An 18,720-nucleotide genomic window follows, 5' to 3' on the forward strand; every position below is an offset into this window, starting at 1 on the left:
AATTCTTCTCATTGCGACACATTTATTTTTCTAAAGCAAATTCTGTGTCTATTTCCGTGAGCATATAAATTAAAGCTCTTCGGAAGATATTAAATTCAAGAAGCGTTTACTAAAGCAACAATTCGGTTTTTTAAATTGTTGATCAGTCCTTTTTGAATAAATCGCGGAAAGGGATGGATGAGATACACCCAGGGTTATATGTTAATATCAGTGTACGCCATGACAAATGCGAAAGCTGGTCTTATAATTAAATGCGTATGGGACAACAAACAATGCAAACGCGCCCAGCTCCGAGCAAGCTTTAGCCAAATGAGCTGGATATTTTGGAGTATTTGATCGGGGCTCGCAACGTGCATGTTTGTTTTACGGCTCTCAATGGGGCGTGGCTGTGCTGAATGATTTGGTTTATGGCCGCTGCATGCATTTAACAGCACTGGCAACAACAACAACAGCCGGAGAAGCGGAGAATATTGGCTGCCATGGCGAAGCCAAAAACATTGTTAAAATGCAGCACAATTTGTAGATTTATAGCGCGCTAATCGCGGCCAAACAGCAACGGGGTGGAGGCGTGGCATTTTAGGTGGGCGTCCATCGCTGCGCTGGTGCTCCAAATTGTATATTGTAATGGAAATTGAAATGCAAATGCATGGTCTGACATTTACGAGTACACCAGCCAGTGACAGCATCCACAACAGCGCCAGCAGCAAGAACAGCAACAACAAATGGCAAACTCTGCCAAAAAGTCACCAATAAAATGTTGCAACTAAATGCGGCGCCATGCTCGTAGACGTTACTTGGCAGGCGGCGGACGCAACGTAGGCGACGGCGGCTCTTGGCCAGCAAATTTTCAATTTGTAAATGCAAAACAAGACGCTGGCCACGCCCACAACAACTAAGACAGCCTATAAATTTGAATGTGCCAGCCTGTGAGTTGCAAGCCGCACAATTAGTAAAAGAAACCATTTCAAAGTATTCCTTGTATTTTCCAGGCGTGTCTTTCGAAAGAAATCAGCTCCAGCTTGAGCTTCCACTCGGCCAGAGCTCAGCTTTCTTGTGCAGCCCATAAACGCTTTACAGCCCCGTTAGCAGCCGTTGATGAGCATCCTTTATGACAGCCATCCGACGCCTTGGACATGCAACTGACGGCCACGTGATGAATGCAGCACATTGCGACAGCGATGACAGCACATCATAAATCCAGCAAGTGATGTTCAGCATCAGGCGAGGGGTATATGCTTGCAAGTGTATTGGCTGTATTGGTCATGTTGCTGCTACGTGCAATCGGTTAGCCTCTGATTTGCTGTCATGGATCAAGTGAAAATCGTGCCAGTGCTGCACATTTAACAGCATGACAGTGAAAAACAATAAGCTGTTTTAAATTGCCGAAAACGCGTTAAGATACACAGCTCGGTCAGCTTATGATTGCAGAACACAAGCCAAGCCAAGAATTAAATTCATTTTATTGATTTGTCCAAGAGAAAGTAAAGTAAACAGCTTTAATCTCAACTGAGTTCCTGAAAATAAGTTTATCTGTTGAGTTCTCTGCTCTTTGTTTCTCAGGTAAAGTTGTTGGCAACACAATGAAAATCATTTTAACAAATTGACTTTGCGTGTTGTGTCAGCCGCTGTTTGGCTTTTGAAAATTTGTTAATTTTCCATTGAATTAAGATAAAATCTGCTTACACTGGCTTAGAGAACTAAACAGCCCAACAAAGCCAACCCTTTTACAAGTCAACAAATTGCTCTTGTTCCTCTTTTTGCTATTGCTGTGCACATCGGCAAGATTGTTTTCACATCAGACACTGCCAGCAGCATTAACAGCAGCAGCAGCAACAGTAGCAACAACAACAACAACAACAACAGTTTGTAATGTTTTGCCACAGTTTATTATTGCTGTTCATCAGCTGAGCCTTCTTCATATTTACCCCATGGAATGCCGTAGACACTTTTTGCCCCTTACCAGGCAGCTGGAGTTTTGGGCGAACTGAAAATCCTTTTGTAGCAACAATTTGCCGCGCACAGATTAAAACTTTTAATTTGCTTTTAATTAATTAAGTTGAAAATCGCGGCTAGAAGTCACTAGAACCTACCCATACCCCTTTCGTGCGCTTCAACAAGCTGCACCCCGCTTTTCCGCTTTCCCGTCCTCAATCAACCAAACTGTGCCGCGCTTTTATTGTTTTACATGCTTCACACAGCTCTGTGAAAACTTCAAGCAATGGTTTTAGGAAAATTAGTGTTGAATTCTGTTTCTGGATTCGCCTAACTTCATTTGCCTGCGGCTTAGTTTCTCTGTTTAAATTCAAATCGATTCAATATAGTTTTAGGTTTTCAAAGAAGGCTGCCAAATGCCGTTGGCAGCAGAAACTATTACAAACAATGCTTGATATATCTTTGAAATTAGCAAAAGCCAATGCATTTTTAAAGAGTATTAGCATAAAGGTCGAGAATACGCGACCTGAACAGGTTTCGGCTGATACAACCTCTTCCATTATCAAAATTACGGGGTATTCAAAGCAAATATGCTTTAAGCTATAAGTGCGGGCAAAACTGTTTTGGCCTGGACTTTTGACTTAAAGCTGATTTAATTTCTGTTAAAATCATTGGATAGCAGACAGAAGAAAAAGAAGAAAGTTAAATTCTCAAATGCCAATATAAACGCATTTGAACATTTAACTTTAGCGAAAACTTTGCATTTGTCTTTGATAGAAAAGCTGTGGTTGAGACAAAAGAGCTGTGGTTAAGGAAAAAATGTTGAGCTGATGTCAATGAACGTTTCTGTTTAAGCTGCAAGAGTTTATTTTGAGGAATAAGTCTATTGTTTATTTATTAATATATTTGACTATATGCAATTTCAAGCATTTGTTTCTTAGTCGAGAGGAGAACTTCCTCCCTCTATATCTAAAGCCTAACTAATCTAGCGCTTAAACAAACCTGGATTCTGACTAGATTTTACTTTTTTACCTTTTGACAATTCCCTCACGATAGTGTAGTTTTATGAAATTTAATAAATTTTTATTCGAAGAGTTCTAACGAGTTAGAAAAAAATGAGACAACCCAGGTTGGAACCAAAACGAAAAAACTCAATCAACAAACTGAAATTTCAAATTGAGCTTTCAGTCTTGTTGAAATATATTGTCAAGCTAATTAATAATAATAATGGCCTTTATTCGAATCAAATTATTTTATAAATGAAACTCTATACTTTGTGTAAATTTCCTATCAATATATTGCTATATGCATAAGTGTTTAAATAACAAAAACAAACATGCTTTGCTTTACGCTACTAAAATAACATTATATTGAAATAAAACATGTTAAAATCTAGGAAGCAAAAGATATATACGTAATAATTATACATATTACGCATATGTAACATCAAACGTAATAATTGCATGAATAGAATTTCCAGTTATTGTTATTGTTTTCGTATTGAGGGAGTCTTGTTACTTTCGATATTTGCATTCAAGTTTTTTAGTTGCGCTTACCTACAACATTATTTATTTAAATTGTCAGACAACAAGTCGTTTACTGCATATTATTCGAGTGATTTTAAAAGTTAATTTGCCAAAGAAGTGTTGGTTTCTTTTTTAATGTAAGTGTAATGTCACATTCTGCCTTTTTTGAAACCATTTTCAAACGCGCTAAAAAAACGTGGTGCAGATCTCACAATACCCAGACTCATGCAACCCAATTTGAAGAGCAACTGCTGCTTTTGGTTGTTGCTGTTGTTGTTGTCGTTGTTGTTGTTGTTGTTGTTATTGCATTTCCTGCTGCCTTTTACGCCTCAGTGCCAATTGGTGCTGCTGAAGCTGCTTTACAATGTTGAATGTTGCAAGTTTTATGTTTCCAAGACGACTTTCGCTTACGCGCGCACACACGCACAGACACACACACACACACACACACACACACACACACACAAAAACACACACACGGGCATGCTGGCGTTTTTGGGTTGCCAGCTCCTCACGTGTCCTGCCACTCCTTTGTGTGCCCAACGTGACGGAAATTAGCGTGGTGTGTGTTGTGCCTGCGCAAGCTTGTGCGTGTGTGTGTGTGTGTGTGTGTAATCGCGACTTGGCGCCATATTTATTTTTCCACTACACTGCAGTTATGATTGTACAAGCGCACACACTCACAGATATTGGCACATGCCTACATTCATTGCGCATCTTTTGAATTTCGGAATTGTTGCTATGTACACACTTATTTCATGCTTTCTGTATAAACTGACTTGTTACCCTGGGCCAGGCCCGTGCCGCGGGGCACTGGCGTTGTGATTGATGTTTGCACGAAGGCTAACCCTCCCGAAGGGGTGGCCCCACCACCCGCCGCTGCTGCCAGCGAGGCCAGAGCCGCAAACAAACATTTTACATTTGAGTACGCGCCACTTTTGGTTCGGTGCTTCATTTTATTCAGCTGCCAAAACACGAAATTGCGCATATTTGCTTGGCTCTCACACCAGAGCCCATATGTACGCCAGAACGTATATACGTAGGTTCTCAGAAGCATACGCGTCAATCTTTTATCATAATTTCGGCATAGCACGCCTCATAAATTTGTTTGCTAAAAACATTTTCACTTCATTTATTAGAAAACATAAAAGCGCGCCGCTGCCCCCGTTAAGCTGCCATTTACTAAATTGCATTTCACCTTAAATTGTTTGGCTCTGCGTATTTAATAGCAGGTGTCGTCAGTCATCTGGGCCAATTAAACTTTCAAGAAGCAGATAGGCAAACAGAGCGGAGTGGAGAGAAAGTTTTGTGCGTTAATTGCGTGAAAATTAAAACATGAAATTAAATGAAAACATCGTTGGACACGAGTGTCTTGCGTATATTACTCATACGCCTCGCGTGACCGACAGCCACCGCATGCAGGTAATTAATAAAAACTTTCTGCCGCGGTCCTGGCCCAAACCGCAGCTCCACTCACATATGCCCATATTTGCTTACTTGTGTGTGCGTGTGTGTGCGTGTCGCAGCAATCAAGTAAATTTCTTCAAAAGCTTCGAGCCCAGTGTTCTACAGTGCGTATGTGTGGATATAGAAATTATAAAGTGCCCACCGGGCTGGCGGCTCCGGCGGCAGCGGCAGCTTCGTGTGATAAGTGACAAATAAATGCGCTCTCCATGCGCTCGTTTTCTGCGTGGTGTTCGTCCTTGTCTGTTTATTCCTCGATCCTGACCAGACTGACAGTTGCAGCAGCTGGTTGCTGCAGCTGCCGCTCCCGCTCCCGCTGCCAGTGCCAGTGCCTGTTAAATATTGCAAAATATTTCACTGTGCCAAACGATGCAATTATGAAAAATTCGCTGGGACCTACCTCACATGTGTGTGTGGGGGGGCGGCAACGAATTTGCGGCGGTTTGTCAGGTCGTCGCTTTTGTAGAGTTTCGAGTGTTTTTCTACCGCAAAATTGCTTGCATATTTTAATGAAAGTACCACATGACGGCTGCCATCGGCCAGGACATGCCCCTGGTGAATGGCCAGCGGGGGCTGAGCCCAATATTTGCTGATCTCGACTCGTCGTCCTTGCAGCAGCCGTTGACAGCACATCCTGTCGGGCTGTCAAAAAAGATATAAAATTAACATCAATAGCATATTTAATTAAAGAAATTGTATTCATTTTCTGTATAACAGAAAAAGACAAGCTAACGGCCGCTCAATTGTGCATGCAATTACTTTGATGAACATGACCCATTTCAATTAATTCTATTCAAATAAATTAATAAATATAATGAGTATTAATTGATTATGTTTTCATATATATTAACTCTACTCTTGTACACGCCATTATAATATTTTCCTGAAATTTGTGCATCACAAAAGGTTATATAATCTTTGTCAGTATCAACAGCCGAGTTGATATACTGTATCATACAGCTGACAGATCTTGATGTCAAGATTTCTTCTCTAAAGTCAGGAACTATATCTTCAAAGCAGTAAGCCGTTTATCTTAATGGTATTTTATATTTTTGTTCCTTATAAATAGTTATTAGTAATTGGTAAATAATATTAACTGGAGAAGCCTAGAGAAACTACAAGACTTTGTAATATCATCGGCGACATGGTGGAGGTGTTTCCTTTGATCGTCGCCCCAGCTATGCCATTGTTGACAGCTAAGTTATTTAAGTGTGAATCGGATTATAAACAAAAGTCACTTGAAAATCGCGCTTAGTGTGTACGTCCGTCACATAAGGGAGCCATCCACTCAATGAACCGGTTAGAGATAAATATTAACAGGCAGTTCAGACTCTCTTTGACATATACTTATATGGCAAATAGTAATTAGCCTAGCCAAGAGATGGACGCTTATATCCACTATCCTAATTACGAATAACCGTCCCTGGATAATCTTTGCGACATTAATTAGCCCGGAGAGCACAAGGACAACATTATCATTTGAAGAGCTGCATTCTGCTGACACAACATGCCCAAGGCAACTGCAGTTGAAGCAATACACAAACTGTGCAAGTGTAAGGGATTCTTATCTGCTTTAACAGCCATTCCCCCCCGTCCGACTTTGTTCAGGAGCCAATGATGTTGCCAGCGATTTCCTTTAACGGCAACGTGACAATCTCTCCAAGCACTTGGCATGAGAGCGAAGAAGCCAAATGAAAACACGTGACGCGATGCCAGCAATTGGTAAGCAACAAAGCTTCAGCTTTGAGTTATGGCCAACCCAGTAGCATACACAAGCAGCTCCAGCAGCAGGAATAGCACGAGCAGCAGGAATAGCAGGAGCAGCAGGAGCAGCAACTGCTCGTCCAGCCGTGCCGTGGGGCCCAATGGCCACGTTTGCATTTCAATTTGAGTTTTCTGCTCGCGTTTTTTCTCTCATCTCTACTGAGATTTTTTTTATTTTGCAGGAGATAAAATCATAAATCAACGCTAAATCAGGTAAATAAAAATAATGCTCAGAGTGCGTATGCAAATTGAGCTGAAACTGAGCGACGGCGGCGAATCTTTGGTTGAGATTCGCTGGCGCAAAAATATGATAAAACTTAAGTCAGTCAAAAAGTTTTTGACTTTTCAAAAAAGTTGTTTTTGCATAATATTGTTGTAGCCAACTTTACTTTTTACTTAGCTGAGTGTGTCTGCCTCTACGTTCACGAGTGTATATGTGTGTGCGTGTGTGTGTGTGTGTGAGGTGGTGTGTGTGTGTGTGTTTGTGCAATCACTGTGCCGTTAATTAGCCTGAGCTCTAAACGGCATGGCTAATGTAGAAGCAAAGGGCCCAAACATGTTGCAGTCATGGCGCATGGGTGAGGTCAATAAATTGCACTGACAAAACAGAATGTGAGTTTTATCCATTCCTTTTAAGGCTACTTAAATGACAATGATATTCTCAATTTCTATTATTAAAGGTCAATTTAACAATTGCTATTATAATGTATTAAATTGTGTTTCACGTGTTTCAATTTGTTTCCAGAGGTCTGACTTGCTAGACCATAAGACCATAATTTAATAAATGAGTAGAAATGTTCGAAAAGCCCTGCATCGATATATATCGACAATAGCTAAAAGAAATCGATATAAGGTACAATAGCGATAAATAGCCATTGCTGTTTTCGTAGGTCCACTCTAAACTGTACAACTTGCATTGACAGAGAACAATTTGTTGGACAGTGTTACAGAGTTACGGCTACACGAAAGCACACGCACCGACATAGAAATGAAAAGAGTCTGTTTGGCGCTTTATTAGTTCAAAAATGCTGCATTGGGCAATTGCTTTGATCAAAGGGTTGAACAGCTCCCGAATGGAAAGTTCAGCAGCATCGGATGCGGTTCGTTTGGCTGAATCTTCTCTCAGGCGTCGACTCATTAGATAACCGCAAAGCGCACAATCTCTGCCAGTTGCCAGAAGCGGAGGCTGGTAGTAGTATGCGAGCTTGCCAATGTGCAATGTGCAATGGAATTTTACAGAACTTGTTGCGGTTTTAGTGCCCATCCCGCTGCAATTGAGCACTGCAGGCGTCGCCTCAAAGTTGACAATGTTTATTAATGGACGCACATGAACAACGACTGCAGACAGATAAGATGGGAAATTCTCTGCACACTAATGGACACATTTGCTTGCCTATTTGTATTTGACCGGATTTAAGGGCAGCGGGGAGCCCAATCGCAAGGATTTATTAAAGCTGTACCGGCAGGCACCCCGCTTCAAAATGCATCCAGCACAGCCACACAGCCAGAGCATTTCGTAATGTCTGCCGACATTTTATAGGCTAGAACAAAGACCTTCGCTCCAAGGCAGCAAACCAAAGCTGCAACAGCCTGAAAGTTTCTGCATTGCGGAAACGGATATACAACGACAGCTTCGTAAACTGCTGCATTCAACGTACTGTGGCCTGTAAGCTGCTGTCCTGCCCGATAAGCAGCTTGACCAGCACCACATGTGTGAAAGGCTGACGACGCCTAGGCCTAACGAATTCAAATTAGACTGATCAAGGCTTGCCAGTGGCATAGGCACAGCACCATTTAATAGTACTTTGAAATTTGCCGGACCTGGGAAAATCAAGAACTGAATGCATGTAAACCCAATTCCGTGAAGTGCTTGAAATTGGTATAGCCTGTAGCAAAGCCAATTTTTAATACATATATTAAAATCTCCTTTCAAAAATACAACAGTATTGCTAAGTGTTTCTTTTTTCTAGTCAAAATATACATTCTTGACCATTGTTTTTTGTTCTGTTTATTCATTCCCAAAAAAAACTGATTTAAGTGATATTACAAACAATTGTAAGCACGATCAAATTTATTATCATGACGATTTTGTGTCGCTCAGTTAGGACGCGCGTTAATCTTTCCTAAACACACCAGTCTTCAAAACATATTTTCATTTATCCCAAGAAATACTCTGCATCTTTAATCTGAGTTCACCTAGGGACTTAAATGAAGCTCAGAAACATATTTAAATAGTTGAAAGTGATTTCAATTACATCAACGGTACTCAAAGTACATATGATATGTTTTCACTGAGTTAATATCACACCTGGCTCATAGGACATTTTCGAGCTCCTTGCACTTGCAATTAAGCACATTGACATACATGCGCATAACTAATGCCAGCGGCTAATTATTTATGTGCGTGTGTCTGTGCGTCTGTATGTGTTGCTATAATGCTTGGCAGCGCCCGAGAGTTATTAAGCGCAAATGCAAACAAGGCGCGAGCATCCTTCAAGTTGTCTCAAAGCTGCGGTGTGTGTGCATGTGTGTGTTTATCAAACTCATGTGGTGCAGATAGAAGACGCAAACGGAAACAGCAGAGCACAAACATACCCACTTATAGAAGAGGACAAACAAACACACACACACACACACACACACACACACAAGTCAATAAATTCTCATTTTGCGGGCTGCGTGAAGCATTTCACCTGCAAACAAAATGAACGCTTTGGTGCAAAGCCAAGCAACGCAATAATAAATACAAATAAAAACATGACGGATAAAAATTGCAGCCACAAGGTACCGAATGTTACCCGAACAATCTATATTAAGTATACGCACCGTTTGAACCATGCATTTTAATGATGCTCCTCGTGCCGGCGGCACTTTATCCGACATCCAGATATCAACCTGGTTTCCTGTCTGCCCGCTTCGATGAGAAAACATTCATTTATTTCAATTAGTATTGAACTCAACTCTCGTTGCGCCTGCCGGCAGAAATAGATCAAGGAGCAGCTCATTGCCCGGAGGAAGTGTCGACAGCAACAAACTGCCTTTGGATTATTGGAAGCTAGGTAATACGCCTAATTTTGTTTGAATTTTACTATGCATGGGACTCATACGGAGCTAAATGAAACAAAGTAATGCACTGCAATCGAGTGATTCCCATTTAAAGTCGCAGCTCTCGAAATTAGTTTACTCAAGCAGTCGCTAGCAAGTGCTATATGAAGTATATGCAAAATATATGGCATACAGTTCGCTGTGGCATACTTAAGCAGGCAGCATTCTTTGATTGAACGCAAACAGACCGCGTTTGCATCGCCCCCTAAAGCATTGCCATCTCAATCAAAGCAGCTGACGCGGCGTCTTCAATTGATTTGAACGATTGTTGGTGAGAAGGGGCGCTCGTTGTCTACGACTGCAACACTCAAAGTAAACTCATCACAAAGCCTTAGAAGGCTTAGCAAATGGGCACGCCATTTGCAATAGCTTTGTAAATATTTCTATTTCTATATTTCACTTAAACAGTTATTAAGCATCCAGCACGATGCAGTCACTTGACCCGGGGCGGAAATGGGCGCTGGGGTGGGGCTGGGGCTGGGGCTGGGGCTGGGGCTGGTGTTGACCTGCCTGGCAAAGTCCCTGGCACGTTGCTAATGTGCATAGCCATTAAGTGAGCGCTGCGTGTTTTGTTTACGCAACGCGTACGCCCCGAAGGCAGCAAACACTTTTGACCCGGCGCTGTTGCATGTTGCAAGTGCAGCTGACAGGTGGCAAAAGGGCATGTGCTGGAGCAGAGCTGGTTGCTAAGCAAACATCAACAATGGCAACAGCCAGCCAAGGCAACGCCACAATATCCCCAGCAACAACATCTATAATAACAATAATAACAAGAACAGCAACAATGGAAACGAGGATAAGCAAAACTTCACAGTTGGGAACTTAAAACACAAAATCAAGGCAGCGCGGCGATATATATGTATATGTATATTATGAAAGGAAATGAAATATTTTCCACATAACGTTGCTACAAATTGAGCAGCGCATTCAACATTTCAAAGCGTTTATATTTGGCTTGCAACATTTGGCAACCGCCGCGGCCGCAGACGTTGTCCCAGGTTACATAAAAGGATTTGCAGGCGCCAGCGCGCCAGGGCGAGTCAACACGCCACAGCACACGGCACCGCAGACAACAAACAAGCGGCAAAAACCAACTGCACAGCGGCAGCTGAAATTGATTGAAAAAACAACAACAATAACAACAACAACAACAACAAATACGGAGGGTGCCAACAACAGCAGAAGGAACTCAAGTAGCTATCTAGAGCACGGCAACGTTTCAGCGTTTGATGTGCAAACCTCAGCGGCAACCGGTAACCAAATAAACACACACACACAAACACACTCGGGCGTTGAAGTAGCCAGAACCAAGTAAGTAAGGAGGACTGCCTTGGTAGCGCCGCCATACCCAATGTCTTACACCACGCGCAGTGGTTCGGAAAAGACCGCCAGTGCGTCTGTCCATGAGGATGTTAGCTCTTCGGGGGACAACGTCGACGTCGACGATCCTCGGGTCGTATGGCTGAAGACAATCATTGCCAATCAGTTGGGTGTATTCGATCCGATTTATGTCAACACTTTGATTGCCGAACATAGGCAGGCTCTGGATCAGTTTCTCAACAAGCGCTATGAACGGCAGGCACATTTGGATCGCGTCATCATGTACGTGTGGCGCACGTTCTTCGACAGGCTCGTGGAGGAGGAGATCACTGTGCTGGAGGAAGTGCCGCGAGCTTCGCTGCCGGAGAAAAAGGAGAAGAAAAAGAAAGGTGCTGGCAAGGGCAAGGGGCGCAAAAAAGGCGGACAGGATCCGGAGCCATCCACTGAACAAGCCGAAACGGAGGCAGCCGAAGCCACCGATTTTGAGACAGAAGCCGAGGGTGAGGCCGAGGGCGAGGAGGATGCCACCGTTGCCAGCAGCGCCAAGAGCTCAGCACGCTCCAAGCGCACACGTAAGTAATCGTTGTTCTCAACAGATCTTGGTTCTAGAATCGAAACGACATGCTTATACATTTTTTCTTTCTACTCGCGCTCATTCGTGCAGTCAGCTCTGATATGGATAATGGTAAATATGACGCATTCTTGCTCGATGTTCCTTTGTTCTTTACGCAATTTTTAATTTGGAAAGTTTTGCACCCGCACCTTCCCCTCCCACTATGGTCGAATGCAGCGCATAAATTCGTTGCCCGTCCAACTTAATATCAGGCGCAAATCTTTGTCCTCCCTTTGATTCACGCTGCCCACAGCACATCATAAATATTTAGGAGCCTCATTTCGGGCGCCTGCCTAATATTCATTTCTTTTGCAACTTTTAATTTGAATTCAGCGCCACGCCCACGATTCGCGCGTTCGCGAATATAGCTCATTTGATTTGCTTTGCCCGGCACAAAGATAACAGCAAAGTTTCATTCCATTCATTGCATTTAAATGGAACCGAAAAGTTCCGTCACAATGGCTATGCAAATGCCACCAACTGCATCTTCTCTTAGCACGTCAATCACAAGCTCACAGTCACATTCATCTAACTGCACTCTACCTGACACGCCGCCTATTCGTCATGCTAATGCACTAAATCTTATCCTCCCATTACAACAGGTCGCAAAACCAAAAAGAAAAGCTACGTTCCGGTCTACGTTGAGGTTAAGGTGGGTACAAGCATGTTGAAAGCAAACTGTTCACTTCATATAGATACCATACATACCTGTTACTTTTAAATAGATAATTATGTTTATATTTAGTCAGACGGAAATCGACTGGCTCTTTCGTACAAACTGATTTCATTGACAAATTATTAATTATAAATATATTCGTTCATTTCTAGAAAATGGTTCCCGCATATGTGAAAACACCAATACTTCATTGTCACTTTGGCGAAATGGAATCTCATAACATGGATCCGAAAATAAGATATGTCTACATAATACGCAAGAATGCTAGAGAAATTCGTAAGTTAGAAGTATAATAGACAATATATACATAATATTTTATTATATATAAATATAATATGTATTGTAAATCATGTTTATTATCAGCATTGCGCATACATACCAATCTCTTTTCGGCAACAAAGCGAATTGTCTTGATAATTGTGATTAACAATGGAACGCATTCTAGTGTGCAGTTTCTCATCAATTTTATTATTTTTTTTCAGCCTGGTTCAAAGACATATCGCAATGCTTTGCCGAGATGCCATTACTGTTCCTATTGGGCTCCATAAGGGGCAACCTCATCGACTCACTGCGAGACACATTAAAGATGGTAAGCCTGACTAGTAAGCTGGTCATCAAAACGCGCCACTTAATGCCGCAACACAATCCGCAAACCAGAATCACTCAAATTTGCGCCCTTTCGCTCATTTCACACCCCATAAAACGTTATTCAATCAATCAACGGCTTCGGAGCAGTGCCCATTGTTCTCCAATAGAGCTTCAATATGAGCCACACTCGCCCTTACCCACCGTTGCCCCTTGTGCTTCGACCATCTTTGCCCGTGGTCCGTCCATGCTTAACCGCAATACAAAATGTGACGAATTGTAATTAATTCCTAAAACAAGGCAGTCATCTATCAAAATGGACGCTGTGGCGAAAGATTTTTGCGCTTCAGCGCACAACAAGCAGTCAGAGGGTTTGGGGGTGTGGCAACAGCCTCACGCCCACAACGCCTTAAGCGGACAGCTTCAACGCAAATTGCTTCATCATAGCCTCAAAATGTGTTGCGGTTTCCATTAGGCTGACTGGTTGGCTGGCTGGCAAACTCAACCCCTGAACTTCGGCCCGCCGCTCGCCCATAAGACTTGGCAGCTTGCAAATTTTGCGGTCCGTGGGAGAGCAGCAGCATACCCCAACTGCCATAATATTTGCTCTTTGCATGAAAATAAATTGGGAATTTGTTGAGAATTTTGAAAATTGGTTTTGGCAAATCAACGCGGCAAATCAATTAGATTGCCTTCTCCACACACAGCAGACTCGGCCTATTAGAACAACATATGAAATTTCCAATTTTATTCTTATTTTTTGTTTTTGTTTTTTTTTTTTTTTCTATTGCAGGTTTACAAAAGCGCCTTTCAATTTCAATTTCGCGAACCGGACACCGCGGACACCCAGCAAATGGAGAGTAATGACGCCCAGAGGGAGGGTGGCGGCGGCGCTGGCGATGCCGGGGAGAATGTTTCCAGTGAGGCCAAGGAATCGGGGCCGGGTCTATTGGAGCTATCCAAACCATCGGAATTTCGTTTGAAAGCGCTTAAACAACAAAAGTATTTAACTTTTAACAAAGGCGGCGCGCGGCAACGCGTTCGCCTTGCTAGCTGGGGGCAAGGGGTCCGCAGTAGGGGCAATAGGAGGGCGTAACGCCCGCGCTTTATTGGTTTTATGCTGGCTGAAGTGCCTGCTCCGACTGGCTTTTTGCTCGACTTTTTTTTCCGTGCACATTTTTCGCTTGCCCTTTGTTTTGCATTTATCACTGGTTGCCATCGACGCGGCTACAGTTTCTTCTTTTTGTTTTTTTTTTTTTTTGTTTTTTCGGGATCCTGCATAACCCTTTTCGCACATAAATTACAGCGCATCCGATAAGAATTTTTATTTTTAATCGGATTTCATGCTGCCATCAACGGCGCCAGCGTCAGCGTCAGCGCCAGCGTCGACATCAGTGTTGTCTTTTCGCCCCCCACCATTGGTTTTGGAAGCCAACATTTATGGCACATCCTGGCGGAACCTCACTCAGCCGTGCATTGGGTATTCATTGCTTTCATTGCCGCCCCTTCTCAAGCAGCCACTTGACCAGTGAGCGCTGTTCTGGTCGTCCTTTTTAGGCATACACTTGTGCATTAAAAAATGCCTTCGTCGGAGTGAAGTCCTTTTTGTCCTGTTTGCTCGCTTTGTTGTCCTTTGTTGGCATTTGCTGCTCATTTCGCTTATCAGCGGCTTTTCATTACGCTTTGTGTTAATTTTACATGTCGAGCGACTTTAATTGTGTTCATTTGTTTATTTATTTTCTTTGACATGGCAGAAAGAAAAAGGCTCTGGAAGCCCAGGCCAAGAAGCTGCAGCAGGCCAAAAATGCAACAGGAAAGCCTCAAGGCGAAGCAGATGATGAGGAGGAAGACCAGATGCAGCATGCACCCGTCGATGTGCCATCATCGTCTGAGGAAGAGGGTAAGTTGCTTGCCAGAATTTCGATAGCGGGACAAAACATTGAAGCCCTTTTACAGTGGAACAGAAACCTGAAAAGCTTACTATTGCCGAGCGCTGGGAAAAGCTGCTGAATGAGACCAAAGCTAAGGTGGAAGCGGAACATATTGCCGAGGAGTTAACCCCTCCACGCATTAAGCCAATACAGCGTCGATTGCTCAAGGAGATTGAGGAGTTCGATAATGAAATCGTTTGGACTATCAATCATATTGTGTGGGCCTTCAATCTGCCCTCGTCCTATGTGCTGCCCGGTCAGGAGGAGACCGAATTCGAAGAAGCGGTCATACGCGTGCCGGTAGATACCAGGAAGCTGGAGCTAATACCCACTTACACTCAAGTACAGCTTGAGGATGTGGTGGACGGCTGGATGAAGTATCTGAATAAGACAATGAAGTCCTTGAAAGATAGCAAGCTGGATGAGTTTACACCCATGGCCGAGTATCGCTACTGGCATAAAATGGAAATTGATCTGTATGGCACACTGGAACAACTGAAAACAGAATTTGTATTGGCCGTGCTTAACCGACTAACGAACGATGGCTCCGAGGTGATAGCCGCTTGGAATAAGGTGCTTGCCAAGACTGAGGAACGCTTCAAATTGGCCAAAGAGAACGCAGACTACTTGGGCACCGTAACAGATTACTTGGAGGTGTGTAGAAAATAGAAATAAGCCCGATATCGGCTTCAAGAGTCTCGTTACCTTGTTTCTCCCTCTCGCTTCCAGAAAATACAAAACTATGACAGCTTTAAAATGGTCATAATGCAGATACCAAATGTTATGGTCGGGCTGCGCCACATCTGGACCATGTCCAGCTACTATTGTCGTGATCCCGAAATGCAAGTGCTGCTCTGTGAAATCTCCAATTTGTTCGTGCAGAAGGTTAAGAAAATCATCAATTTTGACAATATTTTTCGGTGAGTACAGAATAGAAAGAACGTTTCTGAAGTTGAATTATTTATGGCTTATTAATTGTCAGCTATTCTGCCTCGTACACCTATGAGACGGCCAACAACTGTGCGAACTTGTTGCGCTGCTGGAAACAGGCCTACAAGGTGAGCCGTCAGCACATTGAGGAGTCCGGTGCCGGCTCCCGCTGGGAGTTTGATCGTGAAGCGCTCTTCAAGGAAGTGAATCATATATACCGCGTGTCCGTGGACATTGCGTATGTGGGGCGCGTGTTTATACAGTATGAGAATCTGTTTGGACGCAATCTCAAAGCACTGATCACCGATCCCGCCATTGTGGATAACCTAATGCGTAAGATCTATCGATTGCTGGACGATCTGATTCGCAGCGTGGACTATGATATGTTCTTGCCCAGCAATTGGGAGAACTGGGAGTACTCACTGGAGCAGTTCAATAGACGACTCGAGATGCTGGAAATTGAGGCAAAGGCGGTCATTGATCAGAGCATTAACTCACTGCTCTCAGCACAAAAGGGTATCAAGCTGCTAATCAATGCAAACTCCATAGATACGCGCAAGGTTCTACAGGAGTTCGTCTCCACCAAACATGAGAATCTCTTACGATTCTTCGTGAGCGAGATTAACAACGTGGAAACTGTCTTCACGGTGCGTAGAATTATCACCAATTTATTTCACTTTATCGCTGTTATAATGGTATATTTTTACAGCATCATAAGAAAACTCCGCCAATGGCAAAACTGCAACCGGCCAAAATAAGCGCCGTCTGTTGGGCGCGTTTGCTGGGCAGAAAACTAAAAAATTCTGTATTGGCCTTCAAGACCGTGGAAGACGATCCGGCTATGCAGAACAGCTTTCTGAAGCGCAGCGCATTCAAGCAATATTTCGAATTGATGACCGTCATGTACCAGTTCGAGAAGATACTCTTCGAGAAATATATGCAAAACTCCACTTTTATAATAAACCATACCAATCGCTCATGCATATTGCATATACAAATATGCAAGGAGGAAACCAGTAGGTATTTCTTACCTCGAACAGAGGGCTTTCTACTAATCGAATTTTTCATTCGCAAAATAGTGAATTACATATCGGAAGCCACGCAAACACTGAAGGCCAAGAGTCGGGGCAATTCAGTATTGCAAGTGCATAATTCACAATATGGCGGTAGCTTGAGCTTAATGGAAATGGATTCTGAAAACAGTCTGCATGGACAACTCTCGATGAGCTTCTTAGAGGAGGACGAAGGGGATAACACACAAGCTGCTGTAGATGCCGCTCAAATAGGTGTCATGTGCAAAATCAATCGATTCACGGTACTCACCGCGATGATCATGTGGATGGTGGGCAAGACACGTCATGCGAACCTGCAGCTGAGCAAGGCAAACTCCTTTTTGGCTAACATGAGGGAGCGAAAACCAAAGGATATCACAGCACGGGATCGGGAGTGCATGCAGACATGTGAAGGTAAGTAGGCACTGACATATCCTGATTCTATCTCATCACATCACTTTCCATTTGAATAATGTGTGTACCAACATTTTATCTGTACTTCGCAAAATAACACCAAGTATTTCATCTTCCCGCCAACATTTGCCCTGCTCAGAAACTTAGCCCCACAAATCATATTTATTTGGCTTTATGTATATATTTATATATGTTGTTTCCCAGCTTGGAGATATATGTTCCCAAGGTCCCATCTAAACGCTCACATTCGACCCAAATGGTTGCTCGCAGTTTAGTTATTCAGACAGGACTTATGTTTTTTTTTTCATCATGGCAAAGCCAGAAGTATGTGCATTTTCCAATTCAAATAGACCATAAGACAATTTCCTTTATTCCTTTATACATATATTTCTTTATACATACAGTCCGTACTTTACCAATATGTGTTTCCAATATTAATTATATATAAAATTAATCTGTATTCCTTTCTGTTTCCACAAAGTACTCATACGCGCGGAATCTCAACATTTGTTGCCAATCTGGCGAGAACTTGTTGGTGAAAAGGTTCTGATCGAGTACGACATGCACTTTGTAGTTAACTTGAATCGCGAAGTGTTCGACACAATGTTCGAGGGTCAGCTATTTGAGCAGCTGGGCTTTACGCTTCCCACGGTGCTGCGCACTGCCATTATGAGAAAAGACATTCTCTTCAAGGACTTTGAAAAGCTATCCGAGGTCATCAATCAATATAATGCGCTTATTAGCAATTTGTCCATGTCCGAAGTGGTATTTTTGCGTGAGCACATCTACGACACGGAGCTTTTCATACAGATGGGCGTGGGTCGCTACACCTGGATATCGTTCAATATTGGCAAGTTTTGTGACCAGATCAATTCACAGCTGCGAAAATTGACTTCGATTGTATCGCAAATCAATTTTATACGCATGGACTTGCGCAACCGTATTGATCAAATCCAAAAATATAATCTGTTTAACCTGGATGACGAAGTATCTGATTCAAAAGAATCCATAACAAGCACAATGCCTAGCCATAGCATAACCCATGACTCCATGAAAAGTTCAATGGTGCGCACCTTCAAGTCAACGACCGGCGAGATAGTTACAATCATGCAGGCCGAGGAAGAACAAGATATTCAGAAAATTAATCAAGAAATTGCCTGTGGTACGGGTGTATACAGCTGTCAAGGATATTTCGAGCTGCTGGAGTCGTCGCGTAATCAGAAAGCGGCCCAAATGAAAAAGCTTTACGATTCCCTGGGTCCGGTGCTCATTAAACTAGAGAGCTTGGTATTGGGCACATTCACGGGCCGTTCGGAAAAAATGCGTAATTACTACGAGTACTGGGAGGAGGAGACCTATAAATGTATTATTGAGTGAGTCTCTAACTGAAAAGTGTATAACGACAATT

At 42.9% G+C, this 18,720-nt stretch overlaps 1 protein-coding gene across 1 annotated transcript in view; it reads left to right on the top strand.

Annotated features, from left to right (window-relative positions):
• The first annotated feature begins 10,287 nt into the window (after positions 1 to 10,287).
• Positions 10,288 to 18,720, top strand: part of Dhc98D (Dynein heavy chain at 89D) — a 37,990-nt gene continuing 29,557 nt past the window's right edge. Inside the window, exons 1-12 of the mRNA XM_002058665.4 lie at positions 10,288 to 11,683; positions 12,327 to 12,376; positions 12,553 to 12,676; positions 12,883 to 12,989; positions 13,779 to 13,987; positions 14,740 to 14,885; positions 14,942 to 15,570; positions 15,646 to 15,836; positions 15,899 to 16,493; positions 16,556 to 16,862; positions 16,926 to 17,312; positions 17,794 to 18,685. Of these exons, the coding sequence (XP_002058701.2) occupies positions 11,143 to 11,683; positions 12,327 to 12,376; positions 12,553 to 12,676; positions 12,883 to 12,989; positions 13,779 to 13,987; positions 14,740 to 14,885; positions 14,942 to 15,570; positions 15,646 to 15,836; positions 15,899 to 16,493; positions 16,556 to 16,862; positions 16,926 to 17,312; positions 17,794 to 18,685 (4,178 nt within the window). The 5' untranslated portion in view covers positions 10,288 to 11,142. The remainder of the gene's footprint in view (positions 11,684 to 12,326; positions 12,377 to 12,552; positions 12,677 to 12,882; positions 12,990 to 13,778; positions 13,988 to 14,739; positions 14,886 to 14,941; positions 15,571 to 15,645; positions 15,837 to 15,898; positions 16,494 to 16,555; positions 16,863 to 16,925; positions 17,313 to 17,793; positions 18,686 to 18,720) is intronic.

Source organism: Drosophila virilis, chromosome 2 (genome assembly GCF_030788295.1).
Source record: "Drosophila virilis strain 15010-1051.87 chromosome 2, Dvir_AGI_RSII-ME, whole genome shotgun sequence".
In the NCBI taxonomy this organism is placed as follows: Eukaryota; Metazoa; Arthropoda; class Insecta; order Diptera; family Drosophilidae; genus Drosophila; species Drosophila virilis.